Source organism: Malus sylvestris, chromosome 15, assembly GCF_916048215.2.
Source record: "Malus sylvestris chromosome 15, drMalSylv7.2, whole genome shotgun sequence".
NCBI classification, from domain to species: Eukaryota; Viridiplantae; Streptophyta; class Magnoliopsida; order Rosales; family Rosaceae; genus Malus; species Malus sylvestris.
Window position 1 is genome coordinate 9,966,687 of NC_062274.1, and position 16,951 is coordinate 9,983,637.

Here is a 16,951-nt window from a genome sequence, read left to right on the forward strand (position 1 = left end):
GTGTTTTTGGCGTATGAATATGGCTGTATCTTGTGATTAATTTTGTTCCTAAATCAAACCCGAAGGAATGCAAAACTGCGCAGCAAGTGAAGAAAAGCATAAACCAACCCGAAGAGGAAGAGAAGAAGAAGAAATCAAAGCAAACAAGCAAAGCCATGAATCCACCTTAATGTCACGTTATCCTTTGAATAAATACCGTGTTTTCTTTCACACATTTTATCAAACACCTGGGGCACTAGGCGACAAACTATAATTTTTTAATTTCGTTTAGATATTTGTCCATTCAATCATTGGGTAAAAAGCGGATTTGGGAAATGGAGGGCAAGTCTGGGTCGTGGTTGCTGTTGATGATGGTGGTGATGGGTTGGTCTGTAACTTCGTCATCAGCTTCTTTCGGCGACCATTACTATCGGGGCTCTAGGAAAACTGATGCGACGTCGTCTTTGGGGTTCAATCGCGCAGCACCCTCCTCCATAGTATTACCAGTTCACGGCAACGTCTATCCAACTGGGTACGCTCTTAAACTCTTTTAGTTATATCATTCATTTACCTGCAAAAACAATAGTTTTCGATGCTCGTAGCTCATTTGGTTAAGAGCATTTGCCCCGCAGCCGAGGTCCCAAAAATGGGTTTGTTTTGGTTTTGCAGGTCCTATAATGTGACCCTAAACATTGGACAGCCTCCAAAGCCCTACTTTCTGGATCCAGACACTGGTAGTGATCTCACATGGCTCCAATGTGATGCTCCTTGTGTCAGATGCACTCAGGTATAATTATCTCATAATTAAGTTAATTATCAAATGTTAATTAGTGTTTCAAAATAAAATTTACAAACTTTTCCTGTTTAGCATGCAAAGTTTGTTACTTGTTCTGTCTATGAATGTTAAACCGTGTTATCACTATAAACTGATCGTCATCGGAGAAGGGTCCTAAGAAATATTCATCTTCCTCTCTGTTTGCAGGCTCCTCATCCATATTACCGTCCAAACAATGACCTAGTGGCCTGTAAGGACCCCCTCTGTGAAGCCCTGCACTCGCCCGGTTCTCACAAATGCGATGTTCCGGAGCAATGTGACTACGAGGTTGAGTATGCTGATGGTGGTTCATCCATTGGTGTGCTTTTGAGGGATTCCTTTTCCCTCAACTTTACAAGTGGACTCCAGCTACGACCTAAACTGGCCCTCGGGTTGGTAACTTTTCATTGTTCTTTTTGGTTTAAGGAAACTACAAACTTAAACTAACAGAACCTTGCAACTGCCAGTAGAAGGCTTTTAAAAGGTTAATAAAGAAAACAGTTAACGGTGAGAAGTTTAATTAATTTGTTTAAGCAGATTAAACAGTGCTATGATGATTTGAAATCAAGTGTACATGAAATGCATGCCTTGTGTCCCACTGGGCACTTGATGAAAACATAACCTAAAGTTTCAGAATTTGGTGTAAAGTAGAAACAAGCATTAGATTAGACTGAGTCGCCACTAATCTATAGTCACTTATGTGCTCGATCTTGGCCATTGAATCGTGTAGTGTTCCTTGTCTACAGGTGTGGATATGATCAACTTCCTGGATCATCTTATCATCCCATTGATGGAGTCCTCGGCCTTGGCAAGGGAAAAACCAGCATCATATCACAACTTAGCAGTCAGGGTTTGGTGCGAAATGTCATTGGTCACTGTTTAAGTGGCCGAGGTGGGGGGTATTTTGTTTTCGGGGATGACATTTATGATTATTCACGCATAGTTTGGACACCAATGTCACTTGATTACTCGTAATGAACCCTTCTTGAACTCTGTTTTTTCATCTCAGTCTTTTTTGTTTCATCTTTTTGTTTCGTTTGATATATCCTTAGTAGTTCAATCATAACTGTATTTTCCTTCCTCGTTTATTCTCCTTGTGGTTTATCTCAGAAAACACTACTCGCCTGGCCCTGCGGAACTCATGGTTGATGGGAAATCTACCGGGATTGGAAACCTACGCATGGTTTTTGACAGTGGGAGTTCCTACACTTATCTCAGTTCTCAGGTTTATCAATTTTTGACTTCATGGGTAAGTTAGAGCTTTATCAAAAAGTAGCTGGCATTTGGATTACCAGGATTGGCAAAGATTTTTCCGACCATAATTTGACATGTTAATCCCTTTCCATTTCCTTAAATTACTGAATTCCTTCAAAAATAATGAACTTAACATTGGTCTGTCTCTCTCATGAAGTTTTTTATCCTTTTCCAGTTAGAATTTTTCCGAATGGTAGTGTCTTCTGCTTTTTTTTCGGTTACTTTAGAAGAGTAGTTGATTCATTTTTGCGCTTGTCTTATTGCAGTTGAAAAGAGAACTAACTGGAAAGCCTTTAAAAGAAGCTCCAGATGACAGAACTCTCCCGCTCTGTTGGAAAGGTCGCAAGCCATTTAAAAGCATACGAGATGTTAAGAAATACTTCAAGCCCTTAGCACTAAGGTTCAACAGTGGTAGAAAAGACACAGCTCAGTATGAATTGCCCCCTGAAGCATACCTAATACTATCGGTGAGTGAAATTCGCCTTCCATGATCTCCCTATCTTTCTTCATTTTGATTTCCATTACAAGGACAAGAAATTTGTGTTTGGAAGCTAATGATATATATGTTCCGGCAGTCCATGGGAAATGTTTGCTTGGGAATTCTAAATGGTACCGAAGTTGGACTGCAAAATTATAACATCATTGGAGGTAAGAGTTTCCATTTGTATGTGTTATGAAGCATGACCTCTAATTTTAACGGCAAACACAACGCCCCTTCAATTTTTACGTGGGATTCACACTCCCAACACAATATTGATCGTTTTCTTTCTGTTTTGGGTTATTTATTTATTTTCACAGACATTTCAATGCAAGATAAGATGGTGATTTATGACAATGAGAAGCAGATGATTGGATGGGCTCCTGGAAAGTGTGATCATCTACCCAAGCCTAGAAGTAGCTTCAGCTTTTGGTGATGCTTTCTCAGGCACCAGGTCAACAAATGTTGAGCATACGAGGATGTTGCCCGTTTCTCAGGCACCAGAGCATTCTCTTGCACAAAGAAATGTAACACATATATAGGGTTTAGGGTGAATAATTTATATGTATATACACATTCTGTATATTTCTCCCATTTCCTCATTTATGTCAACTAAGTCGATAACTTCTCTCTCATTTCCTTCCACTTCCCCTGTTCCAAGTACACCAATTTGCTTTTGTATTTACTCCCCCTTATCTGGTAATCTTGAAACCATTGCCTGCAGACATTGTTAATCACAACGGAAAATCAATTAATGATTCGGACTGTATCAAGCGCTACTGAAAAAGAAAGAAAGCTATGTTCAGGATGACACTCAACTGATTTTTACATCCCCTTCTATACGATTATTTAGACTAAACTTAATAGATTTTGAACATCTTCGCCGGAAACCAGGCCTAAACTGCTAACCAAAGAAGATAGTGTGTAAGAATACCTTATTTGCAAGAGTTTGTGACTGTATTTTGTAAACGGAAGGCGAGAGGAGGAAAGTCTTCACTATTAAGGAAGGAGGAGAGGAGGAAAGGAGGGAGGAGGGAGAGAAATTAAAATCCATGGGTTTGGGGGTGTTTGTGTTCAGGGGTTGCGTTTTCATTTGAAAGAAATCCAAATGTTCGGGTCGAGCCAACTCATTGCGCATCTATAACAGATAGTATCATTGTCTACGTTTTTCATTTGAAAAAAAAAGTACCAAATTAGAGAGAGTACTTTTAATTGATCGCGCTTGTTTTATATATTTAAAGAAACAGGGTTTAGGTCGTGTTCGTTTTATGTTTGGGTCGGACCAACTCATTGCGCATCTATGATAGATAGTATCACTGTCTACGTTTTCCATTTGAAAAAAAATAATAATAATACCAATAAGAGATTGTACTTTTAATTGATCGTGCTTGTTTTATGTTCGGGCTGGGTGTAACATCCCACATCGCCCAAGAGAGTGGATCATCTAAGCCTTGTATGTATATTCTCATCTCTACCTAGCATGAGGCTTTTTGGGAGCTCACCGGCTTTAGATTCCATCGGAACTCCGAAGTTAAGCGAGTTCGCGCGAGAGCAATCCCATAATGGGTGACCCACTGGGAAGTTCTCATGTGAGTTCCCAAAAACAAAACTGTGTGGGCGTGGTTGGGGCCAAAAGCGGACAATATTGTGCTACGGCGGAGTCGAGCTCGGGATGTGGTGGGGGCCCAGGGCGGGATGTGATACTGGGCCAACTTGTTGTGCATCTATAAATACATATTTGTAGAAACATGGTTTAGGTCGTATTTGTTTATTGTTTGTGTAGGGCCAACTCATTGTGCATCTATAACATATAGTACACTTGTATATGTTTTCGATTTTAAAAGAATACCAAATTTGAGATAGTACTTTTAATTGATCGTGCTCGTTTTATGTTCGGGTCGGGCCGACCTGACACTCAAAGCACAGATGAAAAATAGCAAAAAATGAGAATGGAAATAGGAATTTACCTATCATGTGGAAATATAAAAAGACACTAACAAGAAAGTAAAGATAGAAGAATAATTCCTCATACATATAAGTATATGAAATAAATTCAGTAAAAATATCCATATTTAAAAGAATATTTTCTAACAAAGAACATATATATTTTAAAAGGTTTTTTTTATTAGCACTTCACATAATGCTAAATACATCCCACATTGAAATTTAATATTAAATAACTTATGTACCCTACTATGTAACGACAATTTCAATCTTAATAGGTTTAAAAAAATAAGAAATTTCTAAATACATCCAAAATCACTTTTAACATATTATTTATCTTCTTTAACTATCAAAACTTCTCTCACCCTCCATTATTAAACAAAACTCTAATGGATGAAACTAACTGTAAAAACCTTTACTGCACTTTCGTATCTGCCCATTCCTCCTTACCCAACCCCTTTCTCTTTGTCTGGGTTATCAAACTTTATAAAAGAATCATAATTATCTTTCGTCGTCTCTTACATTTTAGTGGCCCTGTGCGAATTTAATAAAATGACCATCTTTATTTAAAAAAAAAATCATTGGACAATATATCCATACAAAGCTCAACAATCAATATTCAAACTTAACTGAAATCAGCATCTCTCTTACTAATTGAATAATCTCCAACATAAAATCATGATTTAGAGTTCATCTATGAAAAAATGGAGCACAGCTGAAAGAGAGATATGGAAATACGTTTGTATTTGTGGAAGAAAGTAATACACAAGTTAGTTTTTTATTGTTTATAGAAAAGTAGAAGAAAGTAATACACAAGTTTTTTATTGCTAGAAAAAAGTAGAAAATTAATATCTTGAATACAAGCTCCACTTAATCATTTGTAATGATCATGATTTTTCTTTTCAGTTTAAAACTTTCTTATTTATACTCATATGTAATATATGGAAGGATCAAAAATTCTGGTCCCCAAAAAAAATTTAGGGTCATGTGCCATTGCACTTTTTGCACAGACCAAGATTGTCTCTCCTCCCACTTTCCATCCCCTTCCATCTCTCCTACTTTTCTAGCCATTAATTTAATGTTTGATTATTTTAATACTCCAGATTTTGCCACCTCACCAACAACTCCAAAGCATCTTTAAAGCCCAATTTTGCATACTTTTTATGATGCCTTTCCCACCCCCTCCTATCCATTTCCTAACTTCTTTTTGCTGCCATTCCCGCCTCTAAAGTCCCCTTTCTCCCGCCTCTTCCATTTAAGAAGACTTCATCTCCCTCGGATTCGATATAAGTTTGACCTTCTTACCTTTTGCAACTCTATCCTTATGCCATTTCACACTGCTGCATCTTCATTGGGTCTTCCCATGTCTGTTTGTGTAATTTTCTTTGCTTGTTTTTGCTCCCTTTTGCTATTGGCTTTGTATTTTCTTTTTGATAACATGTTGGGGTCCTCTTTTTCTGATTTAACGTGTCCCATTATTTGTTCTTCTAAAGTAATTGAGAACAATTTTGAAGTATACTAGTTGATTAATGCACGCAACCTCTGTAAAGAAACAAATTTTGAAATGTTGATTTTTTTTTTCTCTACCATAGCTTTTTCTATATTGCAGATACGATTGAAAATGATTGATTCTAAAGAAGCAAATAATATCAACAATGATGACTCGAACGAATTCGATTGTACACCGAGGTGTGGTATGGAGTTTGATTCACAAGAAGCAACCTATAATATATATAATGCCTACGGATGAAAAGTGGGATTTAGTATTAGAAAAGAGCGTCACTACAAGAATAAGAAAACTAATGAAGTCACTTCAAGAATTTTTGCTTGTAGTAAGGAGGGTTTTCGGCTCCAAGATAAGCGGGATTACAAGATAAAGAAGCCAAGGGCAGAGATACGGACTGGTTGTCATGCTAAAATGGTTATTAAGTTGAATAGATCTAACGGAAGGATTTTGTGCATGAATTTGAGGAACAACACAATCATGCTCTTCAAAAACCAGAGTGTGCACATATGCTACCATCTTAGCGAAAAATATCAGACTCTCGGCCAACAAAAAGAAGTCAAGAAATGGATAGGAGGGGGCGGGAAAGGCAGCAGAAAAAGTACGCAAAATTGGGCTTTAAAGATGCTTTGGAGTTGTTGGTGAGATGGCAAAATCTGGAGTATGAAAATAACTAAACATTAAATCAATGGCTAGAAAAGTAGGAGGGGATGGAAGGGGATAGAAAGTGGGAGGGAAGACAATCTTGGTCCCTTTTTGCACACCCCCAACGTCCCCTCTGGTTGCTGGGCTTCAAACTGTGAATCAAGATCAAAATTTTTTTTTATAGGAGGCCTATCTTTCTTCCCAAATACCTGCTTGTGATTCCCCGGAAACCATACTACCCCAATATCTATTTAAGCCTATTATTAATTCCAGCCTAATAGTCACTAGTGCTACTAATATACAATTTTAATAATTTTGATCTTGAGGTGTATGATTCTTAGCAAATAATATTCATCAGTTTGCTATAATCAGTATTTCTGGGGTTTTCTTGGAGAGATTTTCTTCACAGAGGTGCATAGGTGGCAAGGGTGGTCTAAATTATGGATTTTTATTCACGTCGGTATCCCCGAAGGAATGTTTCAGTTTGGTCTGCTGGATGTTTATTGGAGTGCTACGACTACTCGCAGAAACAATCGCTAGAACAACCAAGTGGAGTGTAGAGATTCTGGAAGGAGCAATTGAAGACATAGTTCCTGGTTCTCTGCGCAAATGGCCCTCACAAGTGAGGAGCATCAGGTGATTGTGGTTGATAAACAAGAGGGCTTACTGCTAAGAACTTCCAAAGTTTTCTTAATGAAAACTATGAACAATGAGAGATTCAAGAAACAAATGAGTACTATAAGATTTGAAGAATGTGGGTGTATAGAAAATATGGGTTGTATGTAGAAAATGTGATGTTCATGTTGAGAATGTGGAGTGTGGAGGAATTATGAGAGTATATATGTGCGTATATTAAGATAATTTTCAATTGAAAAAGCAAGTGTGAGGTATATTAAGTATGTAGGGTTTATTCAACAATATGTGAGATGTTAATATAATAAGCCTTTTAAAATACGGATTTTCATGAGTTTAAATGTCGTGGATTGTTGTTGAATAAAGATTAGGACATCAAGATTATAACACTGGAGATTGTGTGGACACTCAAGAGGGTCTCGATATAAAACCGTTGTGTCAAAAGTTCTGAATATTAATGTGCAGCTGTCTAAGAAGCAAAATTCTTGGCCAAAGAAACAAAAAATAAATAGTCAGAGTTCATGCAAGAGTGTGAGCGTGCTCTCGAGTCGGTCATCCTCCAAAGCTTCACATCGGAGGATTTTTTACACAAAAATTCTGGTGTCATGTTCACTTTTAATTTCAGTTTAGTCGTGATTTGCTTTCTATGATTTACACCAGCAGCAAGCTGCTGTTTCCGCCGGCGCAATTGGTAAAATTTGAGTTTACAAATATTTCAGGTTACAAATTGGTCTCGGCCCTTTGGATTTCGATTTTGATTAGTGAAAACTGAAATGTGAAAGAGAAAACTGAAGAGCAATTAAGGATGCATATTTTGCAATGCATTGCATGAAAAGTACAGTAAAGAAAAAAGGACTAGCGCTCTCTACTGAGGACAGTTCATCCTCTCTACACCTGCCTAATTTGATCATCATTTAGACCATCCAATCAGAGCCAAGATTATGGTAAATATGTCACGATTAATCACGGCCCTGAATAATCTTTGCTTTTCCGGTGTGTAGGGTGGATACCTCAAATCGGAATCTCCAGCGAAACCTCGATAAAGAACTGCTTTCTTGTGGCTAAAACCATCAAAGGAGAATTTTCCGTGGTATGAACCCATTCCACTCTCCCCAACGCCTCCAAATGGTAAACCGCTTATGCTAACCTGCGCGCGTATATAATGCAGTAATAATTTGTTACATACATCGTCGTACCCAGTGCACAAGGCTCCCGCTTTACGCAGGGTCTGGGAGGGGTGAATGTCGGCTAGCCTTACCCCCATTTATGGAGAGGCTGCTCCCAAATCTCGAACCCAAGACCTACTGCTCATGGGCGAAGGCACTTGCCATCGCACCAAGTGCGACCTCAATTTGTTACATACATGTCGAGATAAATTCTACCATTGATTTTCATTTCGGGATGTTGATGATAAGGTCGTCATTTTGGTTTGTTAAGATGCAGGAATGTGAAGATGTATATATATGCATAGAAATTGAAGAGAACAAAGAATCTCACATGAAGGACGGTGTCATTGATGAGCATTCCTCCAGATGATACGTTATCCACGAAGCCCTTCTTCAGCTGCTCATTGTTTGTAAAGGCATATACTGCAAGAGGCTTTGGCTTTGAATTTATCACACTGAAACTGTCTTCAATCTTCTCAACCTATACGGAACATAATCATAAGATGCGAGAATGATTACAACGACTTGAGAACTACCCCAGATTCCAGGCTTTTAATGATATTGAAAGTAATTTGATTACTCACAGTGACGATGGGCATTAATGGCCCAAATATCTCCTCCTGCATAATTTGAGCGTCTTCTGGAACATCCAACAAGACAGTTGGAGCTATTTTTCTGCATTGGATCGGATGATGTATATGAGTAAACCGTGTTAGAAACATTGTACGCATATGCATTTTATTCAGACAGTGTTGTTGCTTTCCTTAAAAGATATACAATCACAAAAAATCATTGTTGTACTTACAATTGCTTCTCATCCATTTGGCCACCCAGGACAATCTTATTAGAGACCTTATCCTCATCCAGCAGCTTCGCCAACCGTGTAAACTGGGTAGAGCTCACTATCCGTGATATATCCTTTGAGTTCATCGGATCTTTCCCAAAGAACTGCTCGAGTCCATACTTTAGAGCTTCTATCTGCCAAGTAGACATACTTTCGGAAAAATATCCTGAATTAAAAAAACATATATATTCAAGTACATATGCTAGGCCAAACATATTTGTTCCTAAGTTTTTCAACAAGAGCATCCCATCGTACCAACTTCGGAGCAAAGTCTTTCGTAGTGATAATGTAATCAACACCGATGCAAGCTTGTCCATTGTTCAATGCCCATTTGCCTGCCATTATCCTCCTAACAGCCACCTTTAAATTTATAAACAGAAACAGTTAAACCAGCTACACCAGAATATTTATTAGAAACATTGTCCAATCGCTTTAAGAGAACCTAGCTATTACTTCTAAGTTAACATCTGAGTCGACAACAGCTGGGGACTTTCCACCGAGTTCCAGAATTACAGGTGTAAGGTGTTTTGCAGCAGCAGCCATCACAATGCGCCCTACTCTTGCACTACCTGTACGATGTGCAAATACTTGGTCAATTATGTTGCTAGCTCCCTAGGAGTCAAAGAACGCACGAAGCAGAACAACTATGTAAGAAAAATGCGTAATATGTATACAAATGGAGTACCGTTCTCTTGATAAACTTATGTTTGTGTATCTGAACCACACATTTCCTTGAAGAAACTTAGAATTAAACCGTTAAGACTAAATACTTAAATTCGTATTAGAAAAAGAACTGATGCATCGTAGATTTCACTGATACACAATTAAGTATGAATTATGGACAAATTCATGTATGAATTATGAACTCCTCTACCTCAATATAGAGAATACATCAGTTAGCAATGCAAAGGCTAATTACACAGAAAATCATTTTTGAAAAAAAAGAAGATTATGCATAGTGCAGAAACGTTGATTATATGCAGGGGAATGTCTTTACTTTGAATAGTGTTGTACACGTACTACAAACGCATTCAAAAGAGGCTCTCATAGAAATCTGAGGAAGTTCATAATTAGAGAGAACAATATAAATTAACCTGTATAGAGTATCTTATCCCACTTCTGCTCTAACAATGCAGTTGTTTCTGGAACAGCGCCCTCAACAACTTTTATAGCTGAGTTATCTAAATACTCCTCTACTAAATTTGCAAGGAGTGAAGATGTAGCTGGAGCAATTTCTGAAGGTTTTAGCACAACCGCATTGCCCGCTGAAATAGCTCCAATGACTGGATCAAGAGATAACACTGGAATGTGAAACAGTACGTGTTACCAACAAATATATCAGTCATGGCATGATTTAGTAGGAAAGCTTCGACAAGGTGAGAAGTATCAAGTATGTAACTTATGTATCGCCTAACTAGTTAAGTGTGAACTGCGCAGCAATATATTAAACGTACAGAAGGGGAAGTTCCATGTTGAGATGACCAACACAACTCCTAGAGGTTCTGACACAATTTCTGCTGATGATGGATATGTTGTGATTGAAGTTCTGACCTGAAACAAACATCGAAAGTTCCACGTTATATATACTATTAGCATTATACATATTCGAGGATACGGTGGTCAGGAACAATAATGGACGACGGGAATTTTCATCCTTGTATCTGACCAAAAGGGTATTTACTCTAATCACCTTCTGTGGAACCATCCAATGCTTCAATTCTTTCAATGCCTCGTTACATGACGATCTTACCTGAACAATCTGCAGTAATCAAACGTTAATATTTATTTATTTTTACAATGCCAGAGAACATACACAAGAATATGTTCCATATTAACAAAGCAAAACCATTAAAACTTGAGGATACAACAGAATATTAAACAAAGATATCAAGGGACTTTGCAAACAGATCGAATTCTGACCAAACAGTGTCACAGTTTTAACCATTGCAATTTTCCCCGAAGGACTGCTTTCTGATCGATAACACTCCTTACAAAACATATGGTTGCTCTGGTTGGTACTTCTGCTCTCAGGTAGAGGTAATTTACGCCAGGAACCATATGTATATGATGGTTAGTCTTAGTCCAGCATACTGTTCAATTTGCTCAATTTGCAGCTCAATATCAAGAAAATGGCAAGCTGAACTGGGGGTACAGGCGGCTCAAGTGGACGGAGAGAATTTTTTGTGATACCTATGTGACTCAAGCGTCAGATGGTGCAACTAGGAGAAGGAAATGGATACCAAAAGGTAGTGAAGAAAAACATGTCAAATAGAAGAAGAAAGAAAAACCTGCGTAGAACAAGTAAGCCCATGAATGCTACCTATTGAGTTAATAGTGACCATATTTCATGACAAGGTTGTCACTTGTCACCAGTGAAGCTCCATGTACATGCTTATAGCACACATTGCGCTCGCTCGTGTAGTTGGCTACAAGTGAATTGGGGTATCACACTGCAAATACTATTTCAGTTTTTGTTTTACAGGTTGACAATTGTAGTTATCTTTATGCACCGTTGTATAATATGAACACGCACCGATAACATGCTAATTAAGACTATTATGTAAGACCAAAAAAGGAAGCAGAAGTTATGTAATCAGCATAAACCGAAGGTAAAGAGGGAGACCTCGGATATAAATGCTTCGATTTCAGGCTTTGAAAGGTCCTTGTAAAGAGCTTCAGTGATCTCCTTCTCTTTTTCTTCAAGCATCTTTGCAATATTCTCCAACTGCAACCTTCTCCACTCATAGCTTTTCGTCCTTCCCGAATTGAAACTCTTTCGCAGCTCCTTAACTAGAAGACCAGCTTTTTCCGGATTGAATGTTTGCTTTGCTTCTTCAACCTCCGCGGTTACAGCCGACAGAGTTGCAGAACAAGGTTTAGTGCTAAAAACAGAACAAACAAGAATCAGATACTACACATACATACATACAATTTCGACGAAACTAATGAATGCATGTTCCCTGGATTTTTATGGAAGAAAAAAGGGAAAAAGAGAAGTCGACTTACGAGTAGGAAGAGCATGTAAGTTTGGAGGAAGAGAAATGCTTCTGGTTTTGATAGTTGCTTCTTCTTCTCTGAAACGGGTGAGTGAAAGCTCTGCTGCTCCGAGTCCCAGTCCCTATCCCAGCAGTACCCGCCAAACCCAAACTGGTTTGATACCATCCCACTATAATTAGTTAAATAAACGGAGCATATATGTTGACATAAAAAGAGTATAAGAAGGGCAGGTAGTACCTGTAATTCTTAAAAAGATCAATGCAGAGGCCTTTCATGGTTGATCAGAGAGAGAGAGAGAGATTGAAGGCACTTCTGCTAACTACTGCAGTCTGCAGATGGAAGTGTTGAAAGCATCATCAAGTTGCATTTGCATTGGCATATAGAAATAGAAATAGGAGGAGGACCGCTCCGGAGGTAGGTACCTAGTACAACTTACAAGGGACCAGCAAGGTGGGTCTCTAAACAGAAGCCAAGGGTACGAGATTAAGAGGTGGTTTGGGAGTGAGGTGCTTAAAAAAAAAGCACCCATGAAAAAAAGTTGTGAGGGTTTTAGGTGTTTGGTAAACTGAAAAAAAGGGCTTATTTTGGAAGCTCCTGTGAGAATAAGCTAAAATCAAAGAAAAAAGCTGAAGCTGTTATTTGTAGCTTTGGAAAACTGGCTTTTTTTCAAAGCACACGGAGCTACAGTGCTCCTTTAATGAAAAGACCCACTATCAGACTGCTTTTTTTTTTCAAAAGCACTTTTACAAAAAAGTTTACCAAACACTCTGCTGATTTTTTTCACAGCCGCTTATTCTCACAGCAGCTTTTTTTTCAAAGCACAACAATACCAAACCAGCCCTAAAACTAGAAAAACTTTCTCTGCCTCTCATCTTAAAAGACAAGGGGATAAGGTTTAGCAAACATTATTGGTGGGGTGCGATATGTAAACTCACAGGCGCAATCTGGCTCCAAAATGTGTCTTCCACTAACTTTCTGTTTGAATAAGAAAAATGACCTCGAAATTGAAAAAAAGTCAGAATTTGTAAATTAACATGTATCAATTCTTTTGCTTTGATCATGAACATACAAATTTAAAATTTTTTTGTAGAATAAAACTCATAATTTGAGACCTCTAATTCTTAAATTAAATAGTTATCATTTCTGAATTTTCATGAGTAAAAATGTGGTAACCAAATTTCCCATGATCAAAAGGAGACATCATGTGTACCAAAGCGAACCTAGTTGAATGCAAGATTACTGTAGGGCTTCGCCAATACTTAACACTCACGTGGATTGAGTATTAAATGCGAGATGGGATGTCTCCGTGTAAATCACGCCTAATAGAGGTGACAACTGCCATTGTGGGGAACCGCTGAGCTTGAGGCTGAGTCTCCTGAGCAAATCACACGAGCTGTTGACTTTTGATCTAATGGTTACAATTATTATAACTTTTGGAAAAGCTTCATGTTTATAGCCGTTGAAATTAAAATCTAATGGCCCGTATGATTTGCTTAGAAGGCTCAGCCTCCTAAACTCAGAAGAGGATCTATTCCCACCATAGTAGGCACCACACCTCATGAGATGGACTCACGTAAATCGATACGACGGACCACTCCCACTTAGCATAGTTGGTGAGCTCATCGGGCCAAGGAAGACTGTGCAAGCCTAGAAGGGCTCGCATATGAGACCAACCCAGAAATGCCTGATAAGGTAATATTCAACAAAACCTTTAAGAGATAATAGTTAATCATGGCTCCTACATAGCCATGGTCAGTGGTACTGTTAAGAGTCACTCCCGAACATGACTCTTGATTGGCGCCTGTTTGTATCTGATGTTACATTAGTGGTCCGTGCAATCAAGATTATTGAATGTGTAGAGTTTTAGACCGTTGGATGAAAAGTTAAGATAATATTATTATTGTTGAGAGATCATAATATTATCTTTTAAAGCCAAAATGATCCTTAAGATTTGCATAATACATTCATTTAGTTTCTGAGATTGAAAATCAATAGAAATGGTTCCTGAGATTGTCTACCATCAATTATTTTGGTCATTCCGTTAAAAACTCTGTTAGGTGTCACATAATTCTTGGCTGGAAGTTTGGGCAATTTTCAAAGCTTCGTAACTTAATCGTTTCTTAACAAAATTCGATCCATAATATATCAAAAGGAAAAGCTCTCGGTACTATTCACTTTAATGAAAAACCACATTATTAAACCTATTTGGAAACCCAATGGTTGCCGGAGATGACAGAAAAATAGCCTGAGAGATGACTGGTCCGCAAAAAAACTGAAAACTCGTTAGAAACTGGGTAAACTTTAAATATTCATAACTTATTCAATACTCAACGAAATCGAGTGATTTAAAAACAAAAATCATACTTCTCGACGAGATAAAGAGAATTGTACCTTTTTCGACAGTTAAATCATCGTCATTTAGCCAGAAAACAGCTCGAACATAGCTATCTTGATCTCAAGTTAAACACTTTACAAATTACTTCGTGGTAAAAAGTAACCCGGTTTCTGGAAGATAAGAAAGAGTTAAGACGGAAAGAGTGAGGAAGGTTAAAGGCAAGATGCTGACACCAAAGCTGGTACGCTCTCTTGTGTTTGGAGAAACCATCAACAACCCTCTCCTTCTTCCCCTACATCACCACGACGACGACGACGACGACAATGGCAGTCACAAACAAACGGGCGGCGGAGGAAGAAGCAGAGACAGCAGCAAATCGAGAATCCCATTTCTCCTATTCCTCCCAACCAAAGAGATCGTCACTGACACTTACAGACTTGCCACCATAGCCAGAGACATGGGCATGGACTTGCATCCAACCCCATCTCTCTCCCACATCATTCTCTCCTTCCCGCCTCCGCTGCCGTCCTCCTCCTCATCTCCCTCTACAGCATCACCGTCCTCATTTCCATCGTCGCTGTCGTCAACGTCTTCACCCGACGACGCGGTTCCCCTCCCCTTCCCCTGTCTCTCCGCCGCCCCAATTTCCCATGTTCGCGCATTTGTCAAGCTCTCCAAAGGCCTTTTCAAGCTGGTTTTTGTGCGCTCCGATTGCAAACCCAGTGATGCAAATAGCGTTGGCGGTCAAAGCAATTGGAATTGCAGCTCAATGTCGCTGCTTTTGCGGCTCACCGGTGACAGAATTGATACAATGGAAGGGTTTTCCCGGGCTTTGGCGGGACTGGGATGGACCCATTTCAAGACCAAGGAAAACCCAGCAACGGATTCGAGGGACAGGAGACATTATCAGTGATTCTATGCTAAGATATTATCAGTGAATCATATATCTTTATGGAGTTTTCTAGCCAATGCAAAATGTATGCCAACCGTTGCCTTGAATTGGATTGTTTAGGTGTTTTTTGTTCATAGTTTAGGTGTTCTTTGTTTTTTGGAAGTAAGATTGACTTGATTCTAGTTCATAGTTTAAGGATGACAATGGTTAAATCATAGTTTTGGGAACAAATTGGCATGAGACTAAAGTTGAAACGGCTTATTTTATAATTTTCTATTTCGTTTATCCTGAGATTTGAAATATCATGACTGTGCTTATTGTTTCTAGTACCATGGCTCTTTAGATGACTCTTGAGCCTGTGGATGCACAGTAACAAAAAAAAAAAAAAAAAAACTATGGCAAAGGGAAGATGAAGAAAAACGTATGCTTGCTCACGCGATGTCTCTGGGGTGAACTGTTTGCAGCCGTAAGAATCAGTCGAACAATTGTAACTAGTTTACAACTTGAAGAACTTAAACCGAATGAAAATGAAAACCCACGAGAGTTGTTTAGGAAAATGGCCATGTTTGGCAAAAGAATACAAAAATAACCCATCAGAGAAGTTCTATCTTTTTCATTTTTCTTATTTTTCTCTCTTTGCTGCACTGGATTGGCTAGATTTTCATAGCCATCTCCTTCCCTCATCTTACTTTCTCTCACTAACTCTTTATCTCTCTTTCTAGGGATGTTCGTGGCAGCTTGACCCTTCCTCTCTATGAAGGGTTACCAAAACTGGGGCCAAAATATTTGAACTCTCGCTCTATGCGGATGTGGGTAATCCAAACATGATGACATGTTATTGCCAAACGAATATGAAGTTCACATTTTATATTACAAAGAAACCCAACGTATCATAAAAATTAACAAATTGTTAGACTCTGAAGTACAACATGTTGATGTCTATGTCTTCCAGAAGCCTACGCTGAGGAGGAAACTTGGGCAAGCAATTCGCAATGCTTGTAGCGGTAGCGAGCAGCTTATTGTTTCTGTCTTTAGATGACATTCCCTGTGTAGCATTGTCCCCATGGGTGGGCAAACTAACGACATCGAAGTTGAAGTTGGTCTTCCCAATTAGGTCTTGAAGTGCCTTCTGATCGCAAGTCCAACTTCCACTTATCAAACTGAAGTTATATAGGGGAAGAAAACGTTGTCCATATGTAGCTAGGAACTCCAGCGCAGCTAAAATGAACTCCAGTTCATCGTTTGACATGTAGTAGGGAAAGCTGATTCTAGTCCACCCTGGTTTCACTCCAAGATAGTCCTGTACATAAATTTTTTTAGAACCATTAGTAATCTTAAACTCTCTGTTAAACGTTGAACATTCTAAGAAAAGGTTTCGTTTCGGACTGTATGACACCATAAGTAAATCTTATGTTTGCCGAATTGGGTATTTTGACCATACATCAGGATGTGCAATTTAGATTTAC

The 16,951-nt window shown here is 38.6% G+C and overlaps 5 protein-coding genes across 6 annotated transcripts in view; 2 read left to right on the plus strand and 3 right to left on the minus strand.

The window, feature by feature from the left end:
• LOC126602232 (aspartic proteinase Asp1) lies at window positions 1-3,160 on the plus strand. The gene is made up of 8 exons (XM_050269058.1): window positions 1-511; window positions 649-766; window positions 962-1,185; window positions 1,540-1,764; window positions 1,904-2,042; window positions 2,314-2,514; window positions 2,623-2,695; window positions 2,846-3,160. The coding sequence occupies exons 1-8, from the start codon at window positions 315-317 to the stop codon at window positions 2,959-2,961; spliced, it is 1,293 nt and encodes a 430-aa protein (XP_050125015.1). The 5' UTR covers window positions 1-314; the 3' UTR covers window positions 2,962-3,160.
• Window positions 3,034-12,642, minus strand: LOC126602231 (aldehyde dehydrogenase family 3 member H1-like). Of its 2 annotated transcripts, none has more exons than XM_050269057.1 (12): window positions 12,496-12,642; window positions 12,268-12,408; window positions 11,885-12,143; window positions 10,952-11,020; window positions 10,716-10,812; window positions 10,356-10,562; window positions 9,715-9,830; window positions 9,517-9,621; window positions 9,223-9,395; window positions 9,002-9,092; window positions 8,749-8,898; window positions 3,034-3,243 (listed from the first exon to the last, which is right to left on the minus strand). In XM_050269057.1, exons 1-12 carry the CDS (start codon window positions 12,531-12,533, stop codon window positions 3,208-3,210), a joined length of 1,482 nt encoding a protein of 493 aa, XP_050125014.1. In that variant the 5' UTR covers window positions 12,534-12,642; the 3' UTR covers window positions 3,034-3,207. The 2 variants fall into 2 exon arrangements, with proteins under 2 accessions (XP_050125014.1, XP_050125013.1); XM_050269056.1 differs by lacking the exon at window positions 3,034-3,243 and adding an exon at window positions 8,028-8,398.
• Window positions 8,028-16,951, minus strand: part of LOC126602230 (aldehyde dehydrogenase family 3 member H1-like) — a 26,249-nt gene continuing 17,325 nt past the window's right edge. Inside the window, exon 13 of the mRNA XM_050269055.1 lies at window positions 8,028-8,145. The gene's annotated coding sequence lies outside the window, so the exon portion shown is untranslated. The remainder of the gene's footprint in view (window positions 8,146-16,951) is intronic.
• Window positions 14,817-15,716, plus strand: LOC126602234 (uncharacterized). The gene has a single exon (XM_050269060.1). The coding sequence runs from the start codon at window positions 14,817-14,819 to the stop codon at window positions 15,504-15,506; it is 690 nt and encodes a 229-aa protein (XP_050125017.1). The 3' UTR covers window positions 15,507-15,716.
• Window positions 16,300-16,951, minus strand: part of LOC126602229 (uncharacterized) — a 3,652-nt gene continuing 3,000 nt past the window's right edge. The window contains exon 5 of the mRNA XM_050269053.1: window positions 16,300-16,785. Coding sequence (XP_050125010.1) covers window positions 16,396-16,785 — 390 coding nt within the window. The 3' untranslated portion in view covers window positions 16,300-16,395. The remainder of the gene's footprint in view (window positions 16,786-16,951) is intronic.